At 41.1% G+C, this 27,724-nt stretch overlaps 1 protein-coding gene across 1 annotated transcript in view; it reads left to right on the top strand.

Annotated features, from left to right (window-relative positions):
* Positions 1-4,589: 4,589 nt before the first annotated feature.
* The window catches only part of WDR75 (WD repeat domain 75), a 42,281-nt gene continuing 19,146 nt past the window's right edge, over positions 4,590-27,724 (top strand). Inside the window, exons 1-13 of the mRNA XM_074967764.1 lie at positions 4,590-4,819; positions 14,099-14,228; positions 16,507-16,572; positions 18,066-18,165; positions 19,528-19,652; positions 21,570-21,640; positions 22,393-22,509; positions 23,304-23,392; positions 24,277-24,435; positions 24,932-24,991; positions 25,082-25,197; positions 25,866-26,041; positions 26,868-27,031. Coding sequence (XP_074823865.1) covers positions 4,734-4,819; positions 14,099-14,228; positions 16,507-16,572; positions 18,066-18,165; positions 19,528-19,652; positions 21,570-21,640; positions 22,393-22,509; positions 23,304-23,392; positions 24,277-24,435; positions 24,932-24,991; positions 25,082-25,197; positions 25,866-26,041; positions 26,868-27,031 — 1,459 coding nt within the window. The 5' untranslated portion in view covers positions 4,590-4,733. The remainder of the gene's footprint in view (positions 4,820-14,098; positions 14,229-16,506; positions 16,573-18,065; positions 18,166-19,527; positions 19,653-21,569; positions 21,641-22,392; positions 22,510-23,303; positions 23,393-24,276; positions 24,436-24,931; positions 24,992-25,081; positions 25,198-25,865; positions 26,042-26,867; positions 27,032-27,724) is intronic.

Here is a 27,724-nt window from a genome sequence, read left to right on the forward strand (position 1 = left end):
AATAAATTATAAAAAAAAGTCTCAGGACGGTTTGAACATTTTTAAATCACCAACTAACATTCAAAAAGGAAGAAGGTTTGAGCAGCTTTCTTCAGTTAGCAAATTTCACCCAGCTGAATTACAAAGAATATCATATGGTAACATGGCAAGCAGATCTGAGTTATAGAATCATTTTTCCTGAGGGCTTGTCTATTCGGGGAAATTTACCGCTATCATCATATTGGTATAATTGCAAGTATAACTCCCCGTGTTATGAGAGTGTTCACACAGGGAGTTTATACCAGAACAGTTATGCCAGTAAATTTCCCTCCCCCTGCAGACAATCCCTGAAGCATCATTGCTATAAGGACAGAGAAACAAAACTTTCAATGTAAAAGCTTTAATTGGGATTTTGCATTATCTGCAAGTACCACACGACTAAAAAGCAAGCAACAAGCTATGCAGAAACAGAACATTCATTTAAAAAATGCCAGAAACTCAGCAGGTGGCTCACTACACCAGAGACATGTATAGTGTATATGTGTGAATACTGCCGCTCTAAAGGCTTCTGTCAACATCAGACACCAGTAAGCTCAATATTCACATCCACAAATATTCAGATTGGATTTGCTGATGTCAATGTCCCAGGCAGAATATTGATGTCAGATACAAACTGAAGTGTAAGCTGGTCTTTCTGATTAAAAACAACCCACCCCCCAGCCCCAAATAGGAACAATGGTGTAATCAGGGTATGATACATTATCAAACAAGCTTGGCAGAATTCAAATTTTTTTTTTTTGGGTGGTAAATTCAATGGTCAGTATGGATTTTATTTTTAACCTTCCCGCCCCTCCCCAATTTTAAATAAATTTTCACCATTTCGCAGCAGTGCTGCAGGGGGATCCCTACACAGCCACGACAGCAGGGCTGCAGAGGACTCCTTGCAAAGCTGGAGATACCAGATTCCTACAGGAGCAAGGAGCCTGGGAAGCTGTGCTTGCTAACTATTACCTATGGATATTTTTTTCGTCGATTTCAATGTTCCCAGTGAAACAGACATTTACCAATGATGACTAATGATTTAAACTGAATCCTGCCATGACTAATAATAAATATGCTATTTTGGCAATGGTTAGTATAAATTTTTTAAACTGTTCTTTTAATGTTCTACAATATCTCTGATGTAATCCAATTACATGCACAACAAAATTAGATATAAAAAATGTACACCAAAGATATAAACCTTAAATCTACATTTTCATTTTATGGTCAAATTTCTTAGAGGAATGTGACCTACATCAGAATAAAATTGCATGTATGGAGTTAAAATAGTATAGAATATCAGAAATAACTACCAAAATCATATGGGGATAGAATATATAGGAGTTTTATAAGACTTCCTGTATGGCCCTGGGAAAGTCACTTATTCTCCCTGTGCCTCAGTTCTCCAACATGTAAAATGGGGATAATAGTACTTCCCTACCTCACTGGCATTGTGAGGTGCTCAGATACTATGGAGATGAAGTCCACATAAATACTTTAGATAGACGGACTTGAGTGAATCTAAAAGAACTGACTGCTTAACAGACAAAGGTAAAAAGATTCTAAATAGTCTCTGAACTTTTGTGAAGAAACTAAATGATTTTTATTTTATTCAATATACAGACCAAAACAGCTGGTAAATAAAAAGATCAAGTCTTTCAGCTACAAAGTTTATATACATATAACATTTTTCCAGGTTGGACGGCAGTCTTTACAGATCTTCAGCTAAGCTGGTCCAAACCCAGCTAAAACTTTGATGTGAGACCTAAGGCCTAGTCTACACTTAAAGGTTTTGCTGGTATTGCTATACTGGCAAATCTCTGCTAGAGTACACATAGATTATGCTGGCAAAAAAGTACTTTCACAGATATAGTTTATATTGTTCGGTAAGCAAAATAAGCTATACCAGCAAAGGCACTTTTATGTCGGTATAACTGCATTTACACTAGGGCTTTTGCCTGTATAGAAATGTCATAAAAAACCACCACATTACACCCTTAACTGATATTGCTAAACTGGTAAGTTTCTAGTGTAGACATGGTCTAAGAAAACAAATATTATAAGCATTTTTTCTATTGACTCTACACTAAATTTTGACGAGTGTATTAACCTAACATTGAGAGAAACGGAAGCACTGTATTTTGGTTTGGTTTCTCTGAGGTCCTAATGCTACGTGGAAATATAAAATACCATGACATTTTTCCTCAAGAGTAGAGGTGTTAGCTTAGCATTCAAGCTAAATTTCAATTAGGGTACAATTATAGAATATATTCTAGGAAGCACTAAGTCCGTTGACACTGACATTGCTGCTTAAACAGGACAAGTCTATCTCTTGTTTAAGGCACTGGATTGGAACTCGGAAGATTTTAATTCAATTGTTGGTTCCACAATACACTTCCTGTGTTATGATGGGCAAGTCATTCAATTTCTCTGTACCTAAGCTCCCTATCTGTAACATGTGGATAATAATACTTTTTCCTAACAGAGATGTTGTGAGGATAAATTCATTAATCTTTGTGAGACACTCATTCAATGGGGATGAGAGCCATATAAGTATAGCCCAATGCTGAAGTCCAAAGCTGCAGCTGTTGACTGCTGTCTGACTGCTGAAGTCCAAAGGTGCAGCTGTTGTCAATTCTGCTTAACCAAGATGAAAGCCTCTCCAACCAGTGGGTGGTTCCAGTTAATCGGATTCTAATATAATTTCAACCATCCTATCTAGAGTTCCCCTATCTAGGGTTCCCAAGCATTTCAAGTGGATACAATACTATTCTTCACTTCCTATGCTAAGATACTGTTGAAGATACTATTCTTCACTTCCTATGCTAAGATACATTGCTGTGTGCAGTTGGACAGCAGCTGATACTACCTGAGACAGGGCTGCATTTCTTTGTCATTCCCATATTCATAAAGCACATTAGAATCCTTTAAAGTCAGAGGGGTTATTAGTTATTTATAAATACAAGGTATTTCTATGGGAAAACAACATGAGACCAAACACTTATCCATCTGTCATTTAAGAAACTAGCCTTTCCATTTTGTTAGCATTAAGGCTAAAATATTTTGTGACTTTTTGCGACCAGCTTGCTTTTGAATAAGTATACTCTTTAAGGCTTCTTTGTATTAAGTTTATGCATTTCATGAAGTTTTAGATACTCAGTTAGCTGCATTAGTCTTGTGTTTATATATATTTCTTTTTCACAACTTAATCTCTTTCAATTACAAAGCATTTTGTTCTGGTCCTTGGTTGCCTCATCAAGAATGTATACAGGTTTTTAAACATCATCAACTTAAATTCTGTATTTTTCAGATACTAAACTACCTAAGAACACTTTTTAAAGGCTTGAGTAGAAACTGTAAAGGAAACAGATTACTTCGCAATAGCTGAGATTTATTTTAACATTATAATACCGCTTTGGAACTGATTACTCAAAGTCATACTGTGATCAGTCATCAAGACCTCTCAAAACGTGCACTGGAACCACATCAGGTGTCATCTCTCTTTGAAATTTAATGGCTTGGGATGGGCTGAGAATTACACTTCATAGTACGTTACCCTTCTCTTTAAAGAGGAGATCGTTTAAAACTGAAGGGAAAGCTTTTTCTAGTGCTCTTAATTCTGTTTCCTAATCAAAATACAGAAGCTAGCTGTGCTGAAGAAGAGCTTCAAAAGAGACGGGGAGGGGGCGTAAGAGGCAATGCTCTTTAAATCAATGCCTTCCTAGCCATGTTGTTTTTGTACGACCTCTTTTTTGTATTTCACAATAAAAGGTACATTGGAAATTGATTAAGGCCTGCACCCTAACAGTCATGTGCTGCAATCCATGTTAAGATTCACAAGCGCAGTTGGAAGGCTACATTCCTCTCCGAGCACCCTGTTAACACAAACACCTGGGCGAAGGACAGGAAATGCAGACACACGCGACCTGTATAAGGGCTTGTCTACACTCACAGTGCGGGAGCTGCACCACAAGAGGACGAGCGAAGATGCTACCTACGCTGGGAGAGCTTCTCCCATGGCACAGGAGGTACGCCACGTCCACCTAACGCCCTTTGACCTAGCTCCGTCTACACCGGGGGTTAGGTCAGTATAACTATGTGGCTGAGGAATGCCTGCCACATAGTTGCCATAGGAACGGAGCCGCGTGACCCGCAGCAACAGGCGTGCCTGGGCACCAGCCAAGGCTCTCGCTGCCGGCCCTGACAGCGTCCCGACGCGAGCTGCGTGCTCACCCCACTTCCCCGCCTCCAGGCCCCGCCCCTCGCCTCTGCAGCCTGATTCTGTCGCGCGTTAGTGACGTCACTTGGAAATGCCCACTCCGGCCTGGAATGACAGCGGAAACCGCAAGAAAGGCTCTGCGCATGCGTTCACTACAGTTTCTTGCCCCTCTTACATTCTCCCTCAGGAAGGGGAGGAGCGAAGCGCGTGCGCTCCAGCCGACGGCGCTCCTCTGTGACCTCACGAAGATCACTGAGCGTTTCCTGTTCCCATGTAAACTATGGGCGGAAGTGCCCTAAATGCTATGCAATGCGCTTGAAAGGAACGGGCGTAATGGCCTTCCTTGCCCATAGATAAGATGGCAGGGAGCCAATGGAGGAACGTCTACGAGAGAGTTCCGGCGAGTGCACGGCCAGAGCGGCGGCGGTGGCGGCGCTCGCTGGGGGCGGGGCAAGGGTGAGAGGTCGAAGGTGGAAGGTCTCGCAGCGGGAAGATGGTGGCGCAGCAGCCGCTCCGCGTGGTGCGCTGCGGAGGCAGCACGTTGAGCGGCGCCAGAGCGGCGTTCTCCGCCGATGCCAAGTGAGTGGGGCGAATCGGGGGGAGGGAATGTGGATCGGGGGCGGGCACTGCTGAGCTCCTTCGCCACGGTCAATGGAGCCCGCTCCGCGGGGCGCGACACGGCCCAGGAGCCATTGATGAGCCCCGCTGGCCTTGCGGAGCCGCGCGTGTAACGCTGCAGGCGGGGCGGTACCAGCGCTGTGGGCGCGAAGCCTGCTGCTCCGTCAGCCCAGCGCTGCCGCGGTCCGGCCCGGGGCGCAACCCGAACGGCCCGAGGGAGGCGCCGCCGCTTCCTGCAACTCGGGACAGCGAGTCGGGCTCGAGGAGCCGCCACCAAGCCCCAGGGCCTCGGGGGTGGGAGCCAGGCTGGGGTCCTGAGCTCCGGGCAGACCCGCCGTGCCAGGGTTCTGCCGGCCAAGTTCTGATTCATGAGAAATTTCCAAAACGGTGGATTCAGGCTAGTTGGGAATAAAGCCAAATTTTGAAATCCTGAAATTTCTCAGATGGCAACTCAGCCACCGGCTGGTCACCTTCTGTTATCCTCAGCACATGTGGTGGGAAGGGAAAGATGAGGAGGAACTAGGAAGGCTGCAGTTGGCTTGGCTACCTAAGAGATGTAGGAGTAATACAGGGGCCCTGGGAAGGGATAGCAGGGGGTATATAGCAGTAACTTGCTCTTGTCTAGTATCTGCACTCAGAGACTTTCAAAGCACTTGTAAAAGGTAGTGGGGAAAGATACTCCAAAATAGCACATCAGGGTAAAGCATTAGACTGATGGGGGTAAAAAGTAATTAAATCCTTCCATTACTGGTGGAAAACTGGAGGTGGCCTGTTGGTGCATGGCTTGATCTGGCTCAGGATGACTGGTGCATAAATAGTGTGTGGATAACTTTGAATGTACAAAAAGAAAAGGACTACTTGTGGCACCTCTTGTTTATATTCCAACCTATTCATGATGACACCATTAGCCATCACCTTCAGCCGCCAACTAAAACCTCTCCAACGCATCATCAAGGATCTACAACCTATCCTGAAGGACAACCCATCACTCTCATAGATCTTGGGAGACAGGCCAGTCCTTGCTGAGAGACAGCTCCCCAACCTGAAGCAAATACTCAGCAGCAACCACACACCAGAACCACTAACCCAGGAACCTATCCTAGCAACAAAGCACATTGCCAACTGTGTCCACATATCTATTCAGGGGATACCATCATAGGGCCTGATCACATCAGCCACACTATCGGAGGCTCGTTCACCTGCACATCCTCCAATGTTATATGTGCCATCATGTGCCAGTAATGCCCCTCTGCCATGTACATTGGGCAAACTGGACAGTCTCTACGTAAAAGAATAAATGGACACAAATCAGATGTCAAGAATTATTCATAAACCAGTCGGAGAACACTTCAATCTCTCTGGTCACTCGATTTCTGATCTAAAAGTGACTATCCTTCAACAAAAAAACTTCAAAAACAGACTCCAACGAGAGACTGCTGAATTGGAATTAATTTGCAAACTGGATACAATTAACTTAGGCTTGAATAGAGACTGGGAGTGGATGGGTCATTACACAAAGTAAAACTATTTCCCCATGTTTATTCTCCCCCCACTGTTCCTCAGACATTCCTGTTAACTGCTGGAAATTGCCCCCCCTTGATTATCACTTCAAAAGGTTTTCTCTCCCCCCACCCCACTCTCCTGCTGGTAACAGCTCATCTTAAGTGATCACTCTCCTTACAATGTGTATGATAAACACCCATTTTTTCATGGTCTGTATATAAATCTCCTCACTGTATTTTCCACTGAATGCATCTGATGAAGTGAGCTGTAGCTCACGAAAGCTTATGCTCAAATAAATTTGTTAGTCTCTGAGGTGCCACAAGTACTCCTTTTCTTTTTGCGAATACAGACTAACACGGCTGCTACACTGAAACATGTTTCAGTGTACAGTAACTCCTCCTTTAACGTTGTAGTTATGTTCCTGAAAGATGCTACTTTAAGCGAAACGATGTTAAGCAAATCCAGTTTCCCCACAAGAATTAATGCAAACGGGTGGGTTAGGTTCCAGGGAAATTTTTTTTTTTACCAGACAAGACATATATGTGCATATATATAACACACACAGTATAAGTTTCTTAAACAATTTAATACTGTACACAACAATGATGATTGTGAAGCTTGGTTGAGGTGGTGAAGACAGAGGGTGGAAGAGGATGGAATATTTCCCAGGGAATGCCTTACTGCTAAATGATGAACTAGCACTTGGCTGAGGTTGTTAATGTGGCCTCACACTCTGCAAGGTAGCAGGAATGGAGGGAGGGGAGACACCATGGCAGAGAGAAACAGAGATACACACCGTGTGTGTGAGAGAGAGACGCGCATTGCCCCTTTAAGTAGACTGACCCTACTCTAAGTACATTGCCTTTTTAAGTAGTTCAGTAAGTTGAGGCAGCATCTGCTGCTAGCAAGTTCCCTCAGCCCTGTCGTGTCTCTCCGCTCCTGCCTTTCCCCCCCCCCGTCCGTGGAAATGGGGTAAAGGAATTGGGGGGGGGGGGGAACACCCTGACATTAGCACCCCTCTTTTCTCCTCAAGCAAGCAGGAAGCTCCCGGGAGCAGCTCCAAGGCAGAGGGCAGGAGCAGCACACGGCAGTGGGGGGAGGGACAGCTGAACTGCCTCACAGGGAACTTAGGGGGGCTGCCGGTCCACCCTGGTTCCAAGCCCCCACCAGCTATCTCCATGGGCTGCTCTTTCTGCAAGCAGTGGATAAAGCAGGCGGCTGCCAAAAGTTATAAGGGAGCATTACGTAACTTTAAACAAGCATGTTCTCTAATTGATCAGCAACAAAACAGCGTTAACTGGGATGACTTTAAGTGAGAAGTTACTGTATCTGTTTTTTAACTCATGTTTGACAAAGGGTCTGTCTACATTACAGTGGCACAGCTCCAGCACTGCAGCTGTGCTGCTGTAGCATAGGCGCTTCCTGCATTAATGGAAGGAGTTTTTCCATCAGCATAGGTAATCCATCTCTCCAAGAGGGGGTAGCTAGGTCAGTGGAAGAATTATTTTGACCTAGCTGCATCTACAATGAGGGTTAGGTTGACCTAATTATGTCTCACAGTTGTTCACAGCTCTGAGCAATGTAGCTAGATTGACCTCCATTTTAGGTGTAGACCAGGCCTTCCACACAGAGAATGTGAGAATGCTGTCTGACATGCTCATTCTCCCTGATCCCCCCCCCTCCTCCTGGACTGTCACCACCACCACACTATCCTAATACTCTTTGTTGTTTTTTTTAAATCCCCCAAAGGATGGAATGTGAGTACTAAGGATGCTTTCCCTTTTATTCTTTCCCCCAAAAGGTTCTTGTGGGTTGCAGCAAGCTTATCGCTAATGGAGGAGACTGAATATATCTCTATTTGAAGTCAGTCAGGCCTAGTCTGTGGTACAAAAAATATTTAAACATGGTTGTGGGCAAATAATTGTATACCATATTGTTATTCTTGCCTGGGCATTTAAGAAAATTATTGCCATATTGGAGACCAATTGCATAACTAAAAGTACCTATTTTCTACTGTAACTTTTGTTGGTATTGTGGCCAGGACAATGTTTTTGACACACAACCTTAGTTCTATATCCAGGTTGGCCCATCCACAATACAAAAAAGTGATAAATTGGACACTTTTCTAGCCAGTAGTGTGTTGGCATAATTAGTTGTAGGCTTTATCTACACGGAAGAATTTTGGTGTACTAAATAATGCTGTTAGCCCCTACTATGCCACATATCATGCAGACATTTTGCAGGTACGCTTTATGCCATTTCTTAGCCGTGCTGTGAACAGCTGTAAATAATATTTGTTCTTAGCCCATGCTAGGTTGTCCTATCACAAGACCCCTCCTGAGGGGTAGAAAGGGTGTGTGTCTTTTAATAGTTTTTGGCCTGCATTTTTCCAGAATTTTTAAGTCATTTTAAGCAAACTCAGCTGAGCTAACAAAATGGAAAAACATCCTTTTTGCCTTCTGAGACCTGGCTGCAGTGCTGTGTAGGCAAGAGTCAGTAATGAACTAGCTCATGTGCATCAGCAACTCCGCTCACCACTTTTCCACAGTGAGCAGTTAACTTGCATTTCTGTATCTGGATGTGGGGATAACTGCAAGTGAAATAGGAGTGAATGTGGGGACGCTGTAACATGTGAGTTGCCTGCAGTCAGTATTGATGTTTGAATTACCGAAAGGTTAATTCTCCAGAGTGGATGAGCCATGGTGTAGATGAGGCTTTAACCTAGGTGTTGAAATTATTATTATTTATGCAGGATGTTGTCATGATACTAACTTAACCATAAATTCCTTTATTAAATCCAAAGTCTGAGTTATATTTATACAGTTGCTCTAAACATGCTTCAAAATCCTAAATAATAAGCAATTTACTACATCCAAACAGTAACAAAACCTTTACAGGTTTCAGAGTAGCAGCCGTGTTAGTCTGTATTCACAGAAAGAAAAGGAGTACTTGTGGCACCTTAGAGACTAACACATTTATTTGAGCATAAGCTTTCGTGAGCTACAGCTCACTTCATCGGATGCATAAAGTGGAAAATACAATGAGGAGATTTATATACACACAGACCATGAAAAAATGGGTGTTTATCATACACATTGTAAGGAGAGTGATCGCTTAAGATGAGCTGTTACCAGCAGGAGAGTGGGGTGGGGGGAGAGAAAACCTTTTGAAGTGATAATCAAGGTGGGCCATTTCCAGCACATTTCCAGGAGTTAACAAGAACGTCTGAGGAACAGTGGGGGGGAGGAATAAACAAGGGGAAATAGTTTTACTTTGTATAATGACTCAACCACTCCCAGTCTCTATTCAAGCCTAAGTTAATTGTATCCAATTTGCAAATTAATTCCAATTTGGCAGTCTCTCCTTGGAGTTTGTTTTCAAAGTTTTTTTGTTGAAGAATAGTCACTTTTAGATCAGAAATTGAGTGACCAGAGAGATTGAAGTGTTCTCCGACTGGTTTATGAATGTTATAATTCTTGACATCTGATTTGTGTCCATTTATTCTTTTACGTAGAGACTGTCCAGTTTGCCCAATGTACATGGCAGAAGGGCATTGCTGGCACATGATGGCATATATCACATTGGTAGATGTGCAGGTGAACGAGCCTCTGATAATGTGGCTGATGTGATTAGGCCCTGTGATTAGTGTCCCCTGAATAGATATGTGGACACAGTTGGCAACGGGCTTTGTTGCAAGGATAGGTTCCTGGGTTAGTGGTTCTGGTGTGTTGTTGCTAGTGAGTATTTGCTTCAGGTTGGGGGGCTGTCTGTAGGCAAGGGCTGGTCTGTCTCCCAAGATTTGTGAGAGTGATGGGTCGTCCTTCAGGATAGGTTGTAGATCCTTGATAATGCTTTGGAGAGGCTTTAGTTGGGGGCTGAAAGTGACGGCTAGTGGCGTTCTGTTACTTTCTTTGTTGGGCCTGTCCTGTAGTAGGTGACTTCTGGGTACTCTTCTGGCTCTGTCAATCTGTTTCTTCACTTCAGCAGGTGGGTATTGTAGTTGTAAGAATGCTTGATAAAGATCTTGTAGGTGTTTGTCTCTGTCTGAGGGGTTGGAGCAAATGCGGTTGTATCGTAGAGCTTTGCTGTAGACAATGGATCGTGTGGTGTGGTCTGGGTGAAAGCTGGAGGCATGTAGGTAGGAATAGCGGTCAGTAGGTTTCCGGTATAGGGTGGTGGTTATGTGACCATCGCTTATTAGTACTGTAGTGTCCAGGAAGTGGATCTCTTGTGTGGATAGGTCCAGGCTGAGGTTGATGGTGGAATGGAAATTGTTGAAATCATGGTGGAATTCCTCAAGGGCTTCTTTTCCACGGGTCCAGATGATGATGATGATGTTATCAATATAGCGCAAGTAGAGTAGGGGCATTAGGAGATGAGAGCTGAGGAAGCCATAAAAATGTTGGCATACTGTGTGGCCATGCGGGTACCCATAGCAGTGCCGCTGATTTGAAGGTATACATTGTCCCCAAATGTGAAATAGTTATGGGTGAGGACAAACTCACAAAGTTCAGCCACCAGGTTTGCCGTGACATTATCGGGGATAGTGTTCCTGACGGCTTGTAGTCCATCTTTGTGTGGAATGTTGGTGTAGAGGGCTTCTGCATCCATAGTGGCCAGGATGGTGTTTTCAGGAAGATCACCGATGGATTGTAGTTTCCTCAGGAAGTCAGTGGTGTCTCGAAGATAGCTGGGAGTGCTGGTAGTGTAGGGCCTGAGGAGAGAGTCTACATAGCCAGACAATCCTGCTGTCAGGGTGCCAATGCCTGAGATGATGGGGCACCCAGGATTTCCAGGTTTATGGATCTTGGGTAGCAGATAGAATACCTGAGGTTGGGGTTCCAGGGGTGTGTCTGTGCGGATTTGTTCTTGTGCTTTTTCAGGGAGTTTCTTGAGCAAATGCTGTAGTTTCTGTTGGTAACCCTCAGTGGGATCATAGGGTAATGGCTTGTAGAAAGTGGTGTTGGAGAGCTGCCGAGCAGTCTCTTGTTCATATTCCGACCTATTCATGATGACAACAGCACCTCCTTTGTCAGCCTTTTTGATTATGATGTCGGAGTTGTTTCTGAGGCTGTGGATGGCATTGTGTTCTGCGAGGCTGAGGTTATGGGGCAAGTGATGCTGCTTTTCCACAATTTCAGCCCGTGCACGTCGGCGGAAGCACTCTATGTAGAAGTCCAGTCTGCTGTTTCGACCTTCAAGAGGAGTCAACCTAGAATCCTTCTTTTTGTAGTGTTGGTAGGAAGGTCTCTGTGGGTTAGTATGTTGTTCAGAGGAGTGTTGGAAATATTCCTTGAGTCGGAGATGTCGAAAATAGGATTCTAGGTCACCACAGAACTGTATCATGTTCATGGGGGTGGAGGGGCAGAAGGAGAGGCCCAGAGATAGAACAGATTCTTCTGCTGGGCTAAGAGTATAGTTGGATAGATTAACAATATTGCTGGGTGGGTTGAGGGAACCATTGTTGTGGCCCCTTGTGGCATGTAGTAGTTTAGATAATTTAGTGTCCTTTTTCTTTTGTAGAGAAGCAAAGTGTGTGTTGTAAATGGCTTGTCTAGTTTTAGTAAAGTCCAGCCATGAGGAAGTTTGTGTGGAAGGTTGGTTTATAAGCATTTGATCAAGATACTGACAAACAGGTTACTCCCAAGGGTGCTTAGGCCCATATTAGTCAGCTCCAACGTGGTCAGGCAGGTGTTAGCAATGAACCCTTTAAAAGTTTACTTTTTATACCCTTTGACAAACAAGTGATGTCATTGCCAATTACTGACTTCAGCTAAATACCAATTTGAGATACTTCTTCCTTAATCCAGATAAGATTTACAACTTCCTTTTATCCCCAAGGCCTATCCTCCCTATCTCTACTCTCCTTCTTGCTGACCAACAGGTTTTCCATTGCACCTGGGTTCACATAGGCTTTACTTTTAAGATAACATTGGTATGTGGAGGTCCATGTTGCCTCGTAAAACAGATTCTTTCTGTCCTATTTAAAACCATTTGCTGTCACCCCTGTTGATCAGGGGCTCTTTTTTTTTAATAAACTTTCCCTTATCTCATTAATTTAGTCTTTAAACCAGATATCCTCCGTACTCCATTCCTTCTGTCCTGCTTGCTAGTCAGTCTTGCTTTACAACATGCACATTTCCTTAACCAGATTAAAAGTTAACTTTTTTAATTTCATATTTTTTCTACAGTAGGGTATATACTGTGGGGTAGGGAAATGCTAAAGCAGGGTTCTATAGCCTGTTTTGTGTGTCTACACAGACCATGTTATAACAGGTTTTGTCCATAACCATATTTAAGCAGAGCTATTTTGCAGTGTAGTTGTGGGACTCCATTCCAGAACCATTCTTCTCTCCACCCTCCTTAGTTGAGTATGCTGCCTTTGGCTGCCAATAATCAAGGGCTGGAGATCAAAACATAATCGTAAACATGTAGGCACGTGTTATTTTAAACTTGTCTGTTTGGCTAATTTTCCTATTTTTAGTGTGACGTGAACATTTAATTGTTAGTATTCTGGGCTGCAAAAAACCAAAAAGGGTTGTGGGGGCTAAAGAGAGATTTAAGAGACTTGTTTCAGAAGTGAGGGATGGAACAGCATAAGTGAAATAGTCTTCTGCAGCTGTGAAGAGCGGCATGAAGGTGTGCAGAGAGTAGATAAACAGAAGAGTGGCATGCATGGCTTTGAACAACAGTAGAGCCATTTTGAATTGGAGCTGGAGATAACTAAGGAACCAGTGAAGTGTCAAAGGAAAATTCATGGAGCATGAGAGAGTAGGTTAGCTGCAGCATGCTGAAGTTTCAGAGGGAACCTAAGAATGCCCTCCCTCCGATGCTTATCATAAACTCTCATTTTTGTTTTGGGGTTGTTTGTTCTTTTTTTTTTTAAATCTATAAAATAGGAGTGCTGAGAGAGTGCTTGAGTCTTATGGCAGATCTAGACTCCAGCCCAGATCAATGCTCTGAGATCGATGCACCGGCGGTCGTTTTAGCGGGTCTAGTGAAGACCCGCCAAATCGACAGCAGATCGTTCTCCAATCGATCCCTGTACTCTACCCCCGAAGAGAAGAGTAAGGTAAGTTGACTGGAGAGTTTCTCTCATTGACCCCCCTGCGGTAACTCGATCTAAGGTACATTGACTCCAGCTACGTTATTCACATAGCTGTAGTTGTGTAGCGTAGGTCGACTTGCCGCGGTAGTGTAGACATAGCCTTTGGAACTTGAGGTTTGGAAAAAATTAGCTGATCTTTATTGTTTGGCCAAGAGTGAGAGCAAGCATTTCCAGGCACAGTCCTATAAATATAGCAGATACTGATGCTATCAAAGGGGGAGATAGATATTTTATATGTAGTTTGGAACGGTGTAAGTAGCATCATGCATGTTTTATCTGTTCTGCTGATCTGTACAGGCCTCTATTTTTCAAGGTGATTAAGCCAGCAGCACCTTTAACAAGAACTAAAATATATATGAGTAATTTTCCTGCCTTTGTAACTGCATTTTAACATCTGATATACTTGTTTATTCTTCCATTACATTTCATGGTGAAGTAAGTAAATCTGTACAATAGAAAACAAAGTGCCAAATATGGAGTCCTCTCTTTGGTGATGGCCTAAATTTTTCATATTTAGTACTTTGTAGATTCAAAGTATTTGTTACACTTGACAAAAATTAAGTGTAAATCTTTATCCAGAATTCTCAGTTGCCCTATTATATTAACTTTTTGTTTCGTCATCTTTTCAGGTACCTTTTATGTGCCTCAGGAGACTATGTGAAAGTGTACAGCACAGCTACAGAAGAATGTGTACACATCCTGCAGGGTCACACAAACCTGGTGACAGGAATTCAACTTAACCCCCAAAACCACATGCAGGTTGGTTAAATCTTTGTAATTGTGAGTCCTGTTCAGCTAGGCATTTGGTCCTTTCCTGATTTAGTTAAGGAAATGGTACTTGACTTTGGCAGTACAGGACACACAATCATGTGTTTTTTGGGGTGGCTGGAAAGTGAGAGAAGGCTGGAAATAATTATTTCTTATAACGACTACTGAATTAGCTTCTGTTTACTTAGACTGAAATAGCAATTACCTATATTAGTTTATGAATTTGTTGCTGTAAACCATCAGATTAGTCTAATTTACGGAGTGGGAAGCTTTTCTAAAAGTAGAGGTGGACAGATTTTGTGTCTCAGGTCACTTTAAAAAATGCTATACTGGAACAATCCAACAATGATTCCTTTAATCTAGTATTTGTCTGTCTTTGACAATTGCCAATACTAGGCTCTTCAGCAGTAGGACATGTAGGACCTAATTGATCAGTGCCTTGTGGCCCGTTCTGTGCCAGCTATATGGGGAAAAGAGTCACAAAGCAGCTATAAGGGATACCCTGGTGTAGGAGACATGCCAGGGTTATGTCTGGAGTAGGAGCAGGCGTGGCTAAATCCCGGCCATTTCCCAGAGGGTATGATGATCAGTACATGGCTTTAGGGATTTCCTAATCAACCTCTCAAGTGTCAGGCTCTGCATTGGCACAGGAATGAGTGGCCCAGAGCACTTACACTGAATCCAACTGTGCAGCTATACTGTGGAGAAACTTATTCCTGATCTCAGCTGGTGTTTGTATTATGCCCTTATGCATAAATATTGTAACTCTCAATAACTTTTGTCTTCATTACACATGCCTCTCCCCAATATGAACACACCTACCTACTGTAACTGTAGAGCACTGGTTCCCAAACTGGGGTTTGTGAAACATTACAAGGCATTCTCGGGGGGAGGGATTCCCTGATGGTGGACAGAGCTGTCCCTAGGGACCCCAGGCAGCACAGGGCCAGCAGCACGGAGCCCCTGAACTTCCAAGAGCTAAGCAAATCAAAGCAAGCATATCTATCACTGAGGAGATTTAAACTTCAAGACTCCTTGTAAGAAATGGAAAGGGAGGTGGATATTTTTTGCTGTTTTTAAAATGAAATAGGCAGCTAGTATTGTTTTTAAAACTATTATGAAGAACAAGTTTAAGCTTTGTAAGGTGCGTTGTCCTGAGCAGTCCAGGCAAACCTGAATTCTTGTGTAGGAGGAACTCTGTGAGCTGGCTTCTTAAATACCTTTATGCTGCTTCATATCTGATACTCCTTGATGAAACATAGGAGCCTTGTCTTATTTCACGCTTATTCAAAGTGATACAAGCTACGAAAATGAGATCTTGGAACAATGTTGCCGTTTTCATAATGTAATAATACTGTAATCATTAATAATTAATAATAAGCATGTCATAAAAACAAATTTTATATTTCCAAGATCACTGCTTTTATAATTTATACACAGATAAAGGAGAAAATCCCTGGAAATATTCATTTTTAGGAGGGGGTTCATGACATTTTAGTGAAAGGGGTTCACAGGTTGTTAAAGTTTGGGAACCATTGCTGTTGAGTGTGTATGATCTCTTTCAAAACATGGAAGAATATATTTGCATTAGCAACAGCACCTTAAATATTTGAGCTAATTCTGACCTTTCCTTCCTACTATACTATCTGTAGCAATCAAATGATAAATTTGAGGGTACACAGTTATTCAGCTGATGGCATCATTAAGTTTTGCCTGTGCATCCTCTAAGTATGAAATTTTTATCTTGTGAGGGTTGGGAGAAACAAGTGGGGAATACTTAAATTTTCAGCTTTAACTTTGAGTTAGAATATGTATCTGAAGAAGAAAAATTGAGGTGGTTCTGAGCTGCTTCTGTTTGGCTTTTTCTGTTGCTGTGCATAAAGTCTGGGCCGACCTGTAGAAAGGGACTGAATCTATTTCCCAAAGGTCTGTGCGTCTGTCATCTCTGCACATGCACTGTAAATGTATATTAGCATTCACATGCTAGGTAACTTTAATGTGATGTTCAGATACGAAATAGGAACACACATGGTCTCAAACTGCATATCTCAAAAGTGTGCACATCAAAGTGGAATAGCAGTATGTGTATTTTGTTAGACGTCAATTGGAACTTGGTGCTTAGCACTTTTGAAAAATCCAGCCACTTAGTTGCCCAAGTATGGATTTAAGAGCCCAACTTGAGGATCTCATTTTGTGTAAAATCTTGACCCTAGTGTTTTGCTTTGCTATTTGAGTTCTTTTCATAACTTATTTTATTTTTCCTTTCCAGCTGTATTCTTGCTCTCTAGATGGCACCATCAAACTCTGGGACTTCACAGATGGAATTCTCATTAAAGTATGTAAAAAAAAAAAAAAAATTCTCTCATAGTTGTTCATGGATTTCAGAGTTGTTGTTCACTGTTGACCATCAGTTAAATGAATACTAGGGCTGAACAAAACACACAGGGCCAAATTCAGGCTCTCTGAAGCTTTTAGTGGGAATGAACATAAACCCTGGCTTCAAAAGCAGTGTTTGTTAATATGGTTTGTATTTAGTGAGAGGCCTACTCAGGAACAAAAGGCAGGAGAAATTTGCTGCCCCCTAGCTAGGGCCTGCAGTGACATTTCTGATGACCCTTAGCTAATGGAGCATGCAGTCCCTTCTTAAATATTCAGTACACTAAAACCACGGTTATCAGAAGGTCCTCCGTGTTGCTTGAGACTTACTGCACAGTTGTGTGAAGATGACGCCTAGGAGAGAAGCTGTCCAAACTTTTTCCCAAGATTGGTAGGCTGAAGAAAGGAGGGAGGAAGAGTTATACGCACAAAGATATCTGATTTTTGTGCTCAGTGTAGCTCTTCTGTTCTCGCTTCCATATTTTAGCTAGTTGATTGGCTGAGGCAGCTCCTCTCTCTATCTTCGACTATCTGGCTTCCAAGACAGTTTGCATGTCTTTCCCTGCCTCGCCTGTGGGGGGCGGGGGGAGAACGACTTTCAGATAATTGAAGTTATACCATATTTTTTCATTTTATAGACCTTCGTATGGGATGGCTTCTCTCATGAATCACCTCTCCTCGCAATATTCCAATTCCCGCACAACTTACTTCTCAGAATATTTATTTGTGAGGGTAGCCAAGAAGGGCTTTACAAGCTACCTCTGGTCCAAGGATGACAGTTTGAGGGCTGCTGTTCCACTGCATATAAACTGCCTTGGGACCAAAGCTTGACTAAGGGCAACTGTAAAAAGATGCAGACAGATGTGTATTGTGGGATGGGTGCTGAGATGTACTTTGCCACTCATCTGAGCAGGAACAATGAGTGTTTAAGGTAGCATTTAGCACACTTGTTGCAGTTATTGATGTCAGACTAGATGCTGAATGTGTCCCCTTGGAGATGTAGTCTGTGGGCTGCTGTGGCGGCCAGCTCTATCCTATTGCTCTGAGCTGAGGAGAAGTCCTGCCTTGGAGGGTGGAAGAAGAATAGGCTCCCTACGTATCTTTGTTCCACCCCACCATGTAGCAGAAGGTAGGATGTTAGCTTTAGCCTTCCCAGTAAACAATATACAAATACTGCTAAACAAGACTGACATAAGCCTTTTGTTCTGTAATAGGGTTACCAATCAAAATCATGCTTTTTTTTTTTCTTTTGACTTCAAATTGAGAATGATCAACTACAAGCTTTTAGCAAACTTTTTTTTTAAAAAGCAACAAGGCCCAGGATAAAAAGAATCTCTGACTAGGTTGTAAACTGTTCACTATCTGACTGTACGAGAACTTCAGAATAATTGACAATTGTCCAGCTAATTTGACGTTCACATTTCATGACTACTTCGTTGGTTTTTTCTTCAGACTTTTGTTGTTGGATACAAACTTTTTGCATTCTATACGCTTGCTGGTTCTGAGGATTCAGTGTTCATTATAATTCCAAAGAAAAATGAAGATTCATTAGGTACAGTATAATTAACTTCAGTTTGTACTTCGTTGCAGTGTGATATTAAGTATGCTTGAATGTTTAAAGGGACTCTGATAACCTAGTTGAGGCCCCAAAGTTGTTTTGTAATTTTTGTTCTGGGGGGACAAAAGAAAGATGTACAAAGTCTGATTAATCCCATGGAAATGAGAAGTTTTATTTAACCCTTCCATTGATATAGCATGGACCCCAAACACAACAATACTGTGTTGGTGCACTTGACCAGAACCTATCTGGTTTGGTTTTACTGTCTATGCTGAATGAAATGTAAAAAGTGTACCAACAGCACAGAAGGTGGAGAGTGAATTAATCTGGGTACATTTTCACTCTTAATAATCTACAGCCTTATTAATAAACCACATATTGTAGGAAAGTGGTTTTTGTAAAGATATCTTGAAAGTGTCCTTTAACAATTACTATAGTTTTAACAAGATACAAAACGGTAGATGTACAGCAATGGATATTTTACCTATTTAATGTGCAATTTAGTATTTTCACTTTTTGGATTTTGATTGTATCAAAGTTTAATCTTAAACTTCCAAACAGTTGTGCTATACATACCTAATGTTATGTATTATAGACATAATTATTTGAGTCTCTTGACCTATATTTAAATTTCTAAGTGTATCCTGAGGTCATGTTACCATATTTAAAAGCTACATCACTACAATAACCAGTATCGGTTAAGGCTGGCATGAAAACAAGAACTTTGTTTTGTGGAAAACTTAGAGGTTTCCATATTTGTTTTCGTTTTGCATCAGAACAAAATCTAAACTTTTCAAAAATTGTCATGCCCGCATACCCAGTAGCAACTCGCCTGGAATATGGAAGACCCAGGTTCTGCTCTGTTTCTGCAAAAAGTTTCAGTTTCAACAAATGAGCATTTTCCAATTGAAAAAAACATGATGATGGGGGAAAAAAATTGACCAGTTCTAGTATTGGCATAAATTCAACTATTCAAAGCCTGAGAAAACAGATATATGACTTAACTTGTATGATACTCCTATGAATGCCACTTCAGAGGAAGAACAAATCTATGTAACTTGGTTTGGTTTCTGCTTTATGTTACACAGGAAACCACTATGGAAAAATCTAGAGCTCATCTGTCTGTGTTGCAGTTTTGGCACAAACATCTGAGACAAAAATATAACATAAAGGTGTCAGGACTTCATCCTTAAGTATGCATCTTTAAGCATGCATTCAAAACAACACTGAAGGAGCTAGTGTGGATTTTATATTGAGGACAACAGGTGCACCCACATACTCACCTTTTGGACACATATATGTACTATAACATCATGCACAAAATTATTTTACTGACCAAAGTCTTTATTTGACCAGACTCGTTCCAGCTTGTTTCTGTGAAACTGCCAAAAACACCAGACCAAGAAGTTGAAGCTAAAGAACTGTCTTTGATTTTGGATGATATAGACCAGTCGCCCAAATGTACTGCGTTTGGAAGAGAAGTATATTTACCTTTTTAAATGTTTTTCTTTTATATAAAATCTATTAACCACATACTGTTTAGTCTGGTATACAAAAAAATGTGATTAACCACATAATCTGATCACTAAAAGAAGTAATGTGACCTTGCTATGCAAGCCTAGTATGAATCCTGACTTTTCTCCTTTACTGCAAACCACTGATTTTGGAAAGCTTGCCTCAACAAATTTGACATCCAGCACCATCTATTCTTTATAATTTCATAAATATATAATAAAACCAGGATTGCTGGTGAGTTGCAAAAGTATGTCCTACAATACAACTTCATTGCATTAGGGTAAAAATGAAGGAAAATTACACAATTTCAAGCACATAATCCAGTAAAATGTCCCTTTCTTTAGAAAGAAGAGTCACAATTCTCGTACTAGGCATACAATACACTTTTGGCCTTGAAGGCTTTTTTGTGTGGTAAATGTTATTTGAAAATTGTGTTCAACATGTTGGACCCAGAATATTATCTGACTTTTTTTTCTTGTCTGTTTGCAAAATTTGGGCTCTTTCCCACTTACTTTTTTTTTTAAAAACACTAAGATATTAAAGATCAAAAGGCTCTGATTAGATGACCAACTTTATTTGTCTCAGAGCACTAGCAAAAGTCAGGTAATGAAATAACTCTGAATTCAGTAAGCTACATCCCTTCCCTCTTCCTTTAAAAATCTAAACTATATACCAAAAAGAACACCTGTCCTCTGCGGAAAATGGGACCACACAAATCAAAAGAATTAATGTTGGTTTTTGCTCAATGTTTTTAGCTCTGATGCACAAAAAGATGAGCTAACAGTGCGTGTGCACTCTAAAAAAAAGACTGTAAAAATAACATTGTGGCATTCCCTGTTTGTTACTCCCAGCTCAGATATAAATTTACATTTTAAAAAACTGTTTTGTTTAGGTTTTTTGGGGAGGGCGGGGGGAAGGTTCCCAAACAGCTGATTTACAAGGTGAGCCTGAAATATAAAAGAGAAGCTATTTGGGGATGGGGGTGGTCCCCTGGGTTATGCATTGTCACCGGTAGTAAATATTATACAGTTAAAACTTAGCTGATTTTTTCATCTGTGGAATAGAATAGAATCAGCTTCAGTGTCAACAGGAGTATAACTAGTGACAGATATAGGCTTTTACTGTACTCTCTATTCACCCGGACCAGGTGTGTTGTGTAAGAAGATGCTGTTTTTAGTCATGTTTCAGACCCAGTGTACCCTAACGGATCCTTTGCTTTTATAGAGCAGGACACGAGCTACAGAAGCTTAGGAGTATTGCTTTTATTATACCTAAAGATAGGAGGGAGTATGACTGCAAATTCAATATTTGTGTTTTCATCTGCGTTTGTTCTGGAACAAAATTAAGTAAGAGCTCCTGGTTCTGGCATAAAATTAATGGAACTCTTGGATTTTTAATAAATAGCACTAAACTATTTTTCTATATGAAAAAGGAATTTGTGCCAGTATCCCAAACAACCATTCATATGCAACCTTATAATAATTGCATATGTGCACAAAGCAAGATATTCCACACACTATTTTACCCGTGCATACTTCTCTGGGATTGCATGGCTGTAACTCCATGCAAAGCTTGTCCCAGGAAGTGGGGGAAATATTGAGTATTTTCTTGGAGGGTGTTATAAACAAAGGAAGTTTTAAAAAAATGTTTTAGGCTGTATGAGTTTATATTAGCTGTATTAAAATGGGGAGCAGTAACATCTCACTACATGCAATCAACTCTCATCGATTAGGGTAATGGCATCTTGTGTCTCTATCTTGTACCGTTTTTTCATGATACAGACCTGCTTAAGAAACATGATCAAAGGCCCATTTGTTGTGCTCCAGTTTCAATATGAATCTATATCAAATACAAAGTCCTAACTTGCTGTATTGCTGTAACAGGGTGAATATGTGGCATCAGTGCGTGGCCTTCATCTCCTTGTGTGTTTTTTCAAAAAGAAAAAGGTTAACAGGTAAGACTAATGGCTGTAAATGTTGTCAGCTATGAAACCTCATAAATATGTATCTGTATGTTAACAGGTCAGCTGTATGCAGATTATTTTAGCTCCATCAGCATCCTGTGATACCACTGATTCAACTGCAGATCATTGCATGGGTAAATGGGATTCCTCATGAATGACTTCTTTTTCATTTGTGAAATCCTAGCAATTGATGTTGAGTAACTGCTCATCCACCGGCAGATTCTTCAAAATTCTGTTCTGGCAGCCCCCCTTGTTCAATGTGTGTCTGAGGCTGCTGTGGGGAAACGGAGGCAGTTTGGGCTGCAGTGCCATCACTGATTTGTGGGATGCCAAGCAACTCTTAGCCTAGGCCCAGGCGATAGTGTCATCACTTTTCTATTGCTGGATTGAAACAGGGACTTAAATTAGGATGTTTTGTGTAAGGTCCTGAGGAGATGTAGATGCTGCTGCTTTGTTGGGGGGAAGAATCTAGCAAGCTAAGTGGGGATGGTGTCTGTCTTTTTCTTGGGAGGGGTGTACCTAACTTTTGTCAGCTTTCTTGTAGTTCAGCAATACTCTCAACCAGTTGCTCACTCCTTGGAATCCCATGTGCAGTCAGAAGTATCTTTTAATTTGCATTTGTGCAGTGATTGCTCTGATCTTTTTTGACATGGCCCCAGCTGCAAGTAGCCTACATATGAAGACTATTGAGAAGCTTCATCTAACATTGAACTCTAATTAAAACAACTCTTTAATTTTTGAAGGTTTCCTTTAAGTGCAACAAGTAGAAAAGGCGCAAACAACTATTTTACTTGTGTAGCCTGTCACCCTAAGGAAGACTGTATAGCGAGTGGACATAAAGATGGCAAGATTCGTCTCTGGTATGTTAAACTTGACAGCTCTCCAGCTAGCATTGATTTGACATTATAATAATAGAACTTGAGCATAACTAGTCATGAGAGTAGGCACAGGACTTTCTGCTTGACAGTGGTGTTCAGCCATTGACATAATTGGATCTCTGATTGGATCTAGCATCCTCCCTTACCATAGTCAGAAGTGGCTTCTGTAGAAATGATAAGTAAGGGTCTATTGAGGATAGCCATCCGGTGGCTCTCAAAGCTCTAAATTATGACTGACCTCAAGGCTGTCTAATTTGCACATGATCACAAATGGAAAATGTGCCCTTAGCTGCACCCTGCAACTTTAAAACTGAAGTGTTTGAATTGGGCCTGTGCTGTGGATGGAGGTTAGAGACTTCTGTACGAGGTTTTGGGAACCTCAGTGAAAGCATGATGGGAGTTCATATTCAGACAAAGCCAGTCAGTGACGAGCAGAGAGGCTAGCTCTTCTCTCCTGGGTGGTTGTGTAAGGGAAATGGACAAGAGAATTTGAGAACTAGGAGCCAGTAACAGCACTGCTTCAGTGCTCCAGATCAGGGGTTGTTCTTGCCCCAACTGGCAGCAATTCCCTAGGGATCTTATGCCTAGTGTGCGGTCTGTGCCTCTCCCTTTCCGTCACCTGAACATACAAGAAAGCCGCATTGGAAGGATTATGGTAGATGTTAGTATATTTATTTTACATTTTATTCAATTTGGCATGCCCATTTTTGTTTCCTTACAGATTATTCTCTCCAACACCTATTCTGCTACTAAATTAAATGTTTTCTTCCTAACAGGAGAAATTTTAACCACAAAAGAGAATACACTTTCTCCACACTGCACTGGCACCACGATGTAGTCATGGATCTAGCTTTCTCTGTAGAGGGTGAGTGCAGATGTCTTAAAGTGCAGGAAGAAAAAAGAAACTGCTGAAGTTTGGAGTCATCCACCTATGAACAAATATTTAAATTCTAGGAATGGATTTATGTTTCCAGGAAAGGTTTTTTGAGGACTTTCTGGGTGGAGTAATGGAAAGATGGAAGCAGTTATGGCTATTTTGTGTGCACAGCTGTATACTTGTTACAGAAAAGCAAGGAAATCAGATGTGTAAGCATGTTTCATGCCACTATTTTGGCTGGCAGACATGACTTCAAAGATTTTCCTTCTTTGGCAATGTAAATCCTAAACCAACTGTCACCTTTATTATGCAACAATCATCTTGTGAGGAGATGGGGAAACCTAAGTTCTTCTTGGAGTCAAATCCAAATGTAAAAAAACAAGCCAAAGAAATCTTATCTGGGCCCACGCTTTACTTCCTTTGAATTTAGTGGAAAAGCTCTTGTTAACTTTAGTGGGAACATGACTCATCCCCAGAGTATTGGTCTTGCTTCAAAGCCTTTTCCCCCAAGCAGGAAGCATTTTGCAGTATTTAATATTAAATAGAGAGTTTCTATGGTGTTGTAACACAAAAAATAGTTGACTGCCCCAAGAAATGAATGAAATCAGCTGTTCCCAAGATAGTATTTATTAAGTGACATTTTGATGCTTGCAGTAGCAGTGTTTGTCTTATTGAGTCTGAGAGATCAGATGGGCATGTTAAGAGATTTGAGCCATTTGACCAGTTGTGTAGCAGTGATATGTAATTTTTTGCTTGGGACATAATTTAAAGAATTAGTGTCTAGATACCATAGTGACGAGCGCAGTAGAAATATATAGATGTCAGTTTGGAATAGTTCCTTTACCTACTGTGGTTTTTTATTGCATGTAAAGGCACCAGCCTGCTGAGTGGTGGGGTTGAGTCTGTACTGGTTCAGTGGCGTGACGGATCAGATTGTAAGAAGGAATTCCTGCCCCGTTTGGGATCTACTATTGAATACATCTCAGCCTCACCGGATGGAACTTTCTATTGTACCTCTCACACAGAAAACAGTAAGCCCAAACCCATTGTAATAGTATTCATTCCATAAGGAATTCATGAGCCATAGATTTATTAGAATATATGAACTTAAGATTCACTGTTCGGTATTGTACACAAGTTCAAATCTCATCTGAAAGAGTAGATGTTTGATCTTTTATTTCCTATGCTAGCAACCATTGGACTTTGTTTACAAATTGTGGGAGCTTGTAACTTAGTTTTTCCATCATTGCAGTTGGTCCCAAAGATTCTGATAAGCTGGTACTTTTTCTCTCTTGTTTCAAACATTCTTGTGCTGCTGAGTTTCCATGTGATTTTTAATTTAATGTTTAGTGCACATATATATGGTGCATTTGTAGCTCATTAAGTAGTAGAATGACTTCTTAAAGATTAATTTTGGGTGGTGCACATCCTGATTTTTCCAGTTGTAGAATATAGCTAACTGTTGCTGTTTTACATCACAGAAGCCTTTACCTTGCCTTGCTAATGTATATGTATTTGTACATTCAGAAATAACAATCATACACAGCAACCTGAGAGTTTCTGCTGTAATTCAAGGATTAGTCAAAGGTACGTGCAGTAAAACAACTTTTCTTCTGCTTAGATGGCTAAAGTCATCCCTTTCTAACTTGGATCATTTGCTATTGCTCTTCACTGCAGGCAGTGATGTCAAGACTGGTTTGGTGGTTGATCCTAGAACTAAAGCTTTGGTTCTGAATGGAAAACCTGGTCATCTGCAGTTCTATTGTCTCCAAACTGACAAACAGTTGTACAATGTAAGTTGATAGACTGGTGCTGTAAGTTATACACTTATGTGACAGAATTACACTTGAAATATGATGTAGGTAAGAGAGAGTAGTTCAATGGTTATAGCATAAGATTGGAATCAGTAGAGCTGTGTTCTAGTCTCAGCTTTGCAACAGACTTCCTCTGTGACCTTAGGAAAGTCGCTTATCTGTGCCTTGACTTGCAGAGCTGTACTGTGGCAAGGATATTACACAAGTTCAAATTATTGTACTATATAAACGTAGTAGGATTTGAAGATTTGAATTGATTCCTTAAAGTTATGCCTTGGAATGCTAATCACAATTCTTATGGTGATGGACAACTTGGAAGTGAATGTAATAAGAATGTCAGAATCTACAGAAAATGCCCTACACAATGGTCATTGGTGCCTTTATATGCTAAATATTGAAATCAAAGTGTATTTTGGTGTGTTGTCACATCTTCTGTATTGTGGAATCTACATGGCTTTGCAGACATTTCTCATGTATTAAGGCCCATGTATTGGCAATCAGTTTCACTGTTCAGTATTTCATTTAGTTTTCAATGGTCCTGATAATTTCCAGAACATCTTTCCTTCTGTGGTGTCCTTTTTCCATGACTGACTTCTCCAAACTCTCTCTTGACCTTTAAAGTTAATTTTGCTCTTGTGACTCTCCAGCTCGATATCGTGCAGCAGGAATACATCCATCAAGTAGGTCTAAACCAGGTTGACTTGGTGAAGGCTGCATTTAGTGCTCGAGGCAGCTGGTTAGCAACAGTGGAACAGCGAGAAGAAAAGGAAACTGAACTTGAATTACAGATGAAACTGTGGAACTATGATGAGCAAACACAAAGGTACTGATAGTTTATAGTCAGCCCCTGGGTAAACCACAAAATATTTGACTTCTTGTTAAATAGTGTGTAAATGACTGTAGTGTCTACATTTAAATAGCACTCTCATGTATGAATTATCAGTCACGCTTACTTGAATTGTAGTTCTTGAAATTAACAGTTTAAACAAGTTTGTATACTCCAGTAGCCGTCAGGTTTCTTTACATGTTAATACCACCTCTTTGAATCTGTTTTGTCACTCTAATCTACTATACCATCTGGCCAGATATACTGTATAGATAAATATGTAAAACCTTGAAACAGCACCCCAATGCTAATACTCACCTGGTCTTCCAGGGTCTGGATTTGTTAATCTTCTGGACACACATAAAGTTCACTTTTTTTTTCTTGCTTATTTAGGAGGGGACTGGATAGATGTTACACAAAGTTGTTTGGCACGGTAGTTATGGGACTGGAGTTTAAAAGTGAAATTTAAATGTTTCTATGTAATAATCATTTTCCATGTTGATCAAGTGTTAGCTATTAGAAGGGGTGCCCAGAGCTTAGGAGGAGCACTTCTAGTAGGTATATCTTAGGAATCTAAATAAATCAGAATTCTGTTCTCCAAATTACATCATAATTTTATGGGGGGAAATGCAGGAGAACAGACCTGGTAAACTAAATGTGAGATTATGTATTGGCTGGTAACAAAACTGTCTTCAAACCACTTCTTCTCCCTTTTCCAAACTACTTCCCCCCCCCCCCACCCCCCAAAAAAGAAGTAGAACACAAACCTGTTGCAAATTCAAAATGACATAAAATAGTGAATTTAGGTTTTTCTTCCCTATAGCTTTACTCTGAACACCAGAATAAATATGCCACATGAGGATCATGTAACAGCTCTGTGTTTCCGTGACACAGATGAATTGGAAGATGGAACTCCTACCTTGGTAACAGCTGGCAAGGATGGGCGATTTAAAGTCTGGGTGTTGGTGGATGACTCTGACTCAGAGAGTGAGTATGGCCAATATGTAATTTGCTCTTATTCACCACCTGCTGAACATGTGAAAATTGTGACTCCACTCTTCTCCATCCATATGCAAGTGCACAGGATCAGAAACAAAACAGAAGTACTGCATTCTCTTCTGTGCACCCTAGTACAGAGTTCCATCACCCTTTTGCATCATTTCCCATAGTTAGGAATGTAGGCAAGTTGGAGGTGTGGTAGGGACATGAATGCATAGATTCCACTAGCCTAAACCCTACACTAGTTGTTCTCAACCAGGGGTATGCAGAGGTCTTCCAGGGGGTACTCATCTAGATATTTGCCTAATTTTACAACAGGCTACATAAAAAGCACTAGCCAAGTCAGTACAAACTAAAATTTCATAGACAAAATGAGAGGAATTTTTCAGTAATAGTGCGCTGTGACAGTTTTGTATTTTTTTGTCTGATTTTGTAAGCAGTAGTTTTTAAGTGAGGTGAAACTTGGGGGTCCACAAGACAAATCAGACTCCTGAAAGGGGTACAGTAGTATGAAAAAGTTGAGAACCACTTCCCTACACAGAAGGGAACAGTGACCTCCATCCACTGCTCATGAGAGTGACTACAGCCCAACCTTTACTTTGTTGTTGGAAAGGAGGTTTTGTTTTGTTTTTTTTTCTTTGGCAAAGTCCTCTTATTCAGAGGTTGCTCATGAGAGCAACA

The sequence above is a fragment of the Natator depressus genome, chromosome 11 (assembly GCF_965152275.1).
Source record: "Natator depressus isolate rNatDep1 chromosome 11, rNatDep2.hap1, whole genome shotgun sequence".
Taxonomy (NCBI): Eukaryota; Metazoa; Chordata; order Testudines; family Cheloniidae; genus Natator; species Natator depressus.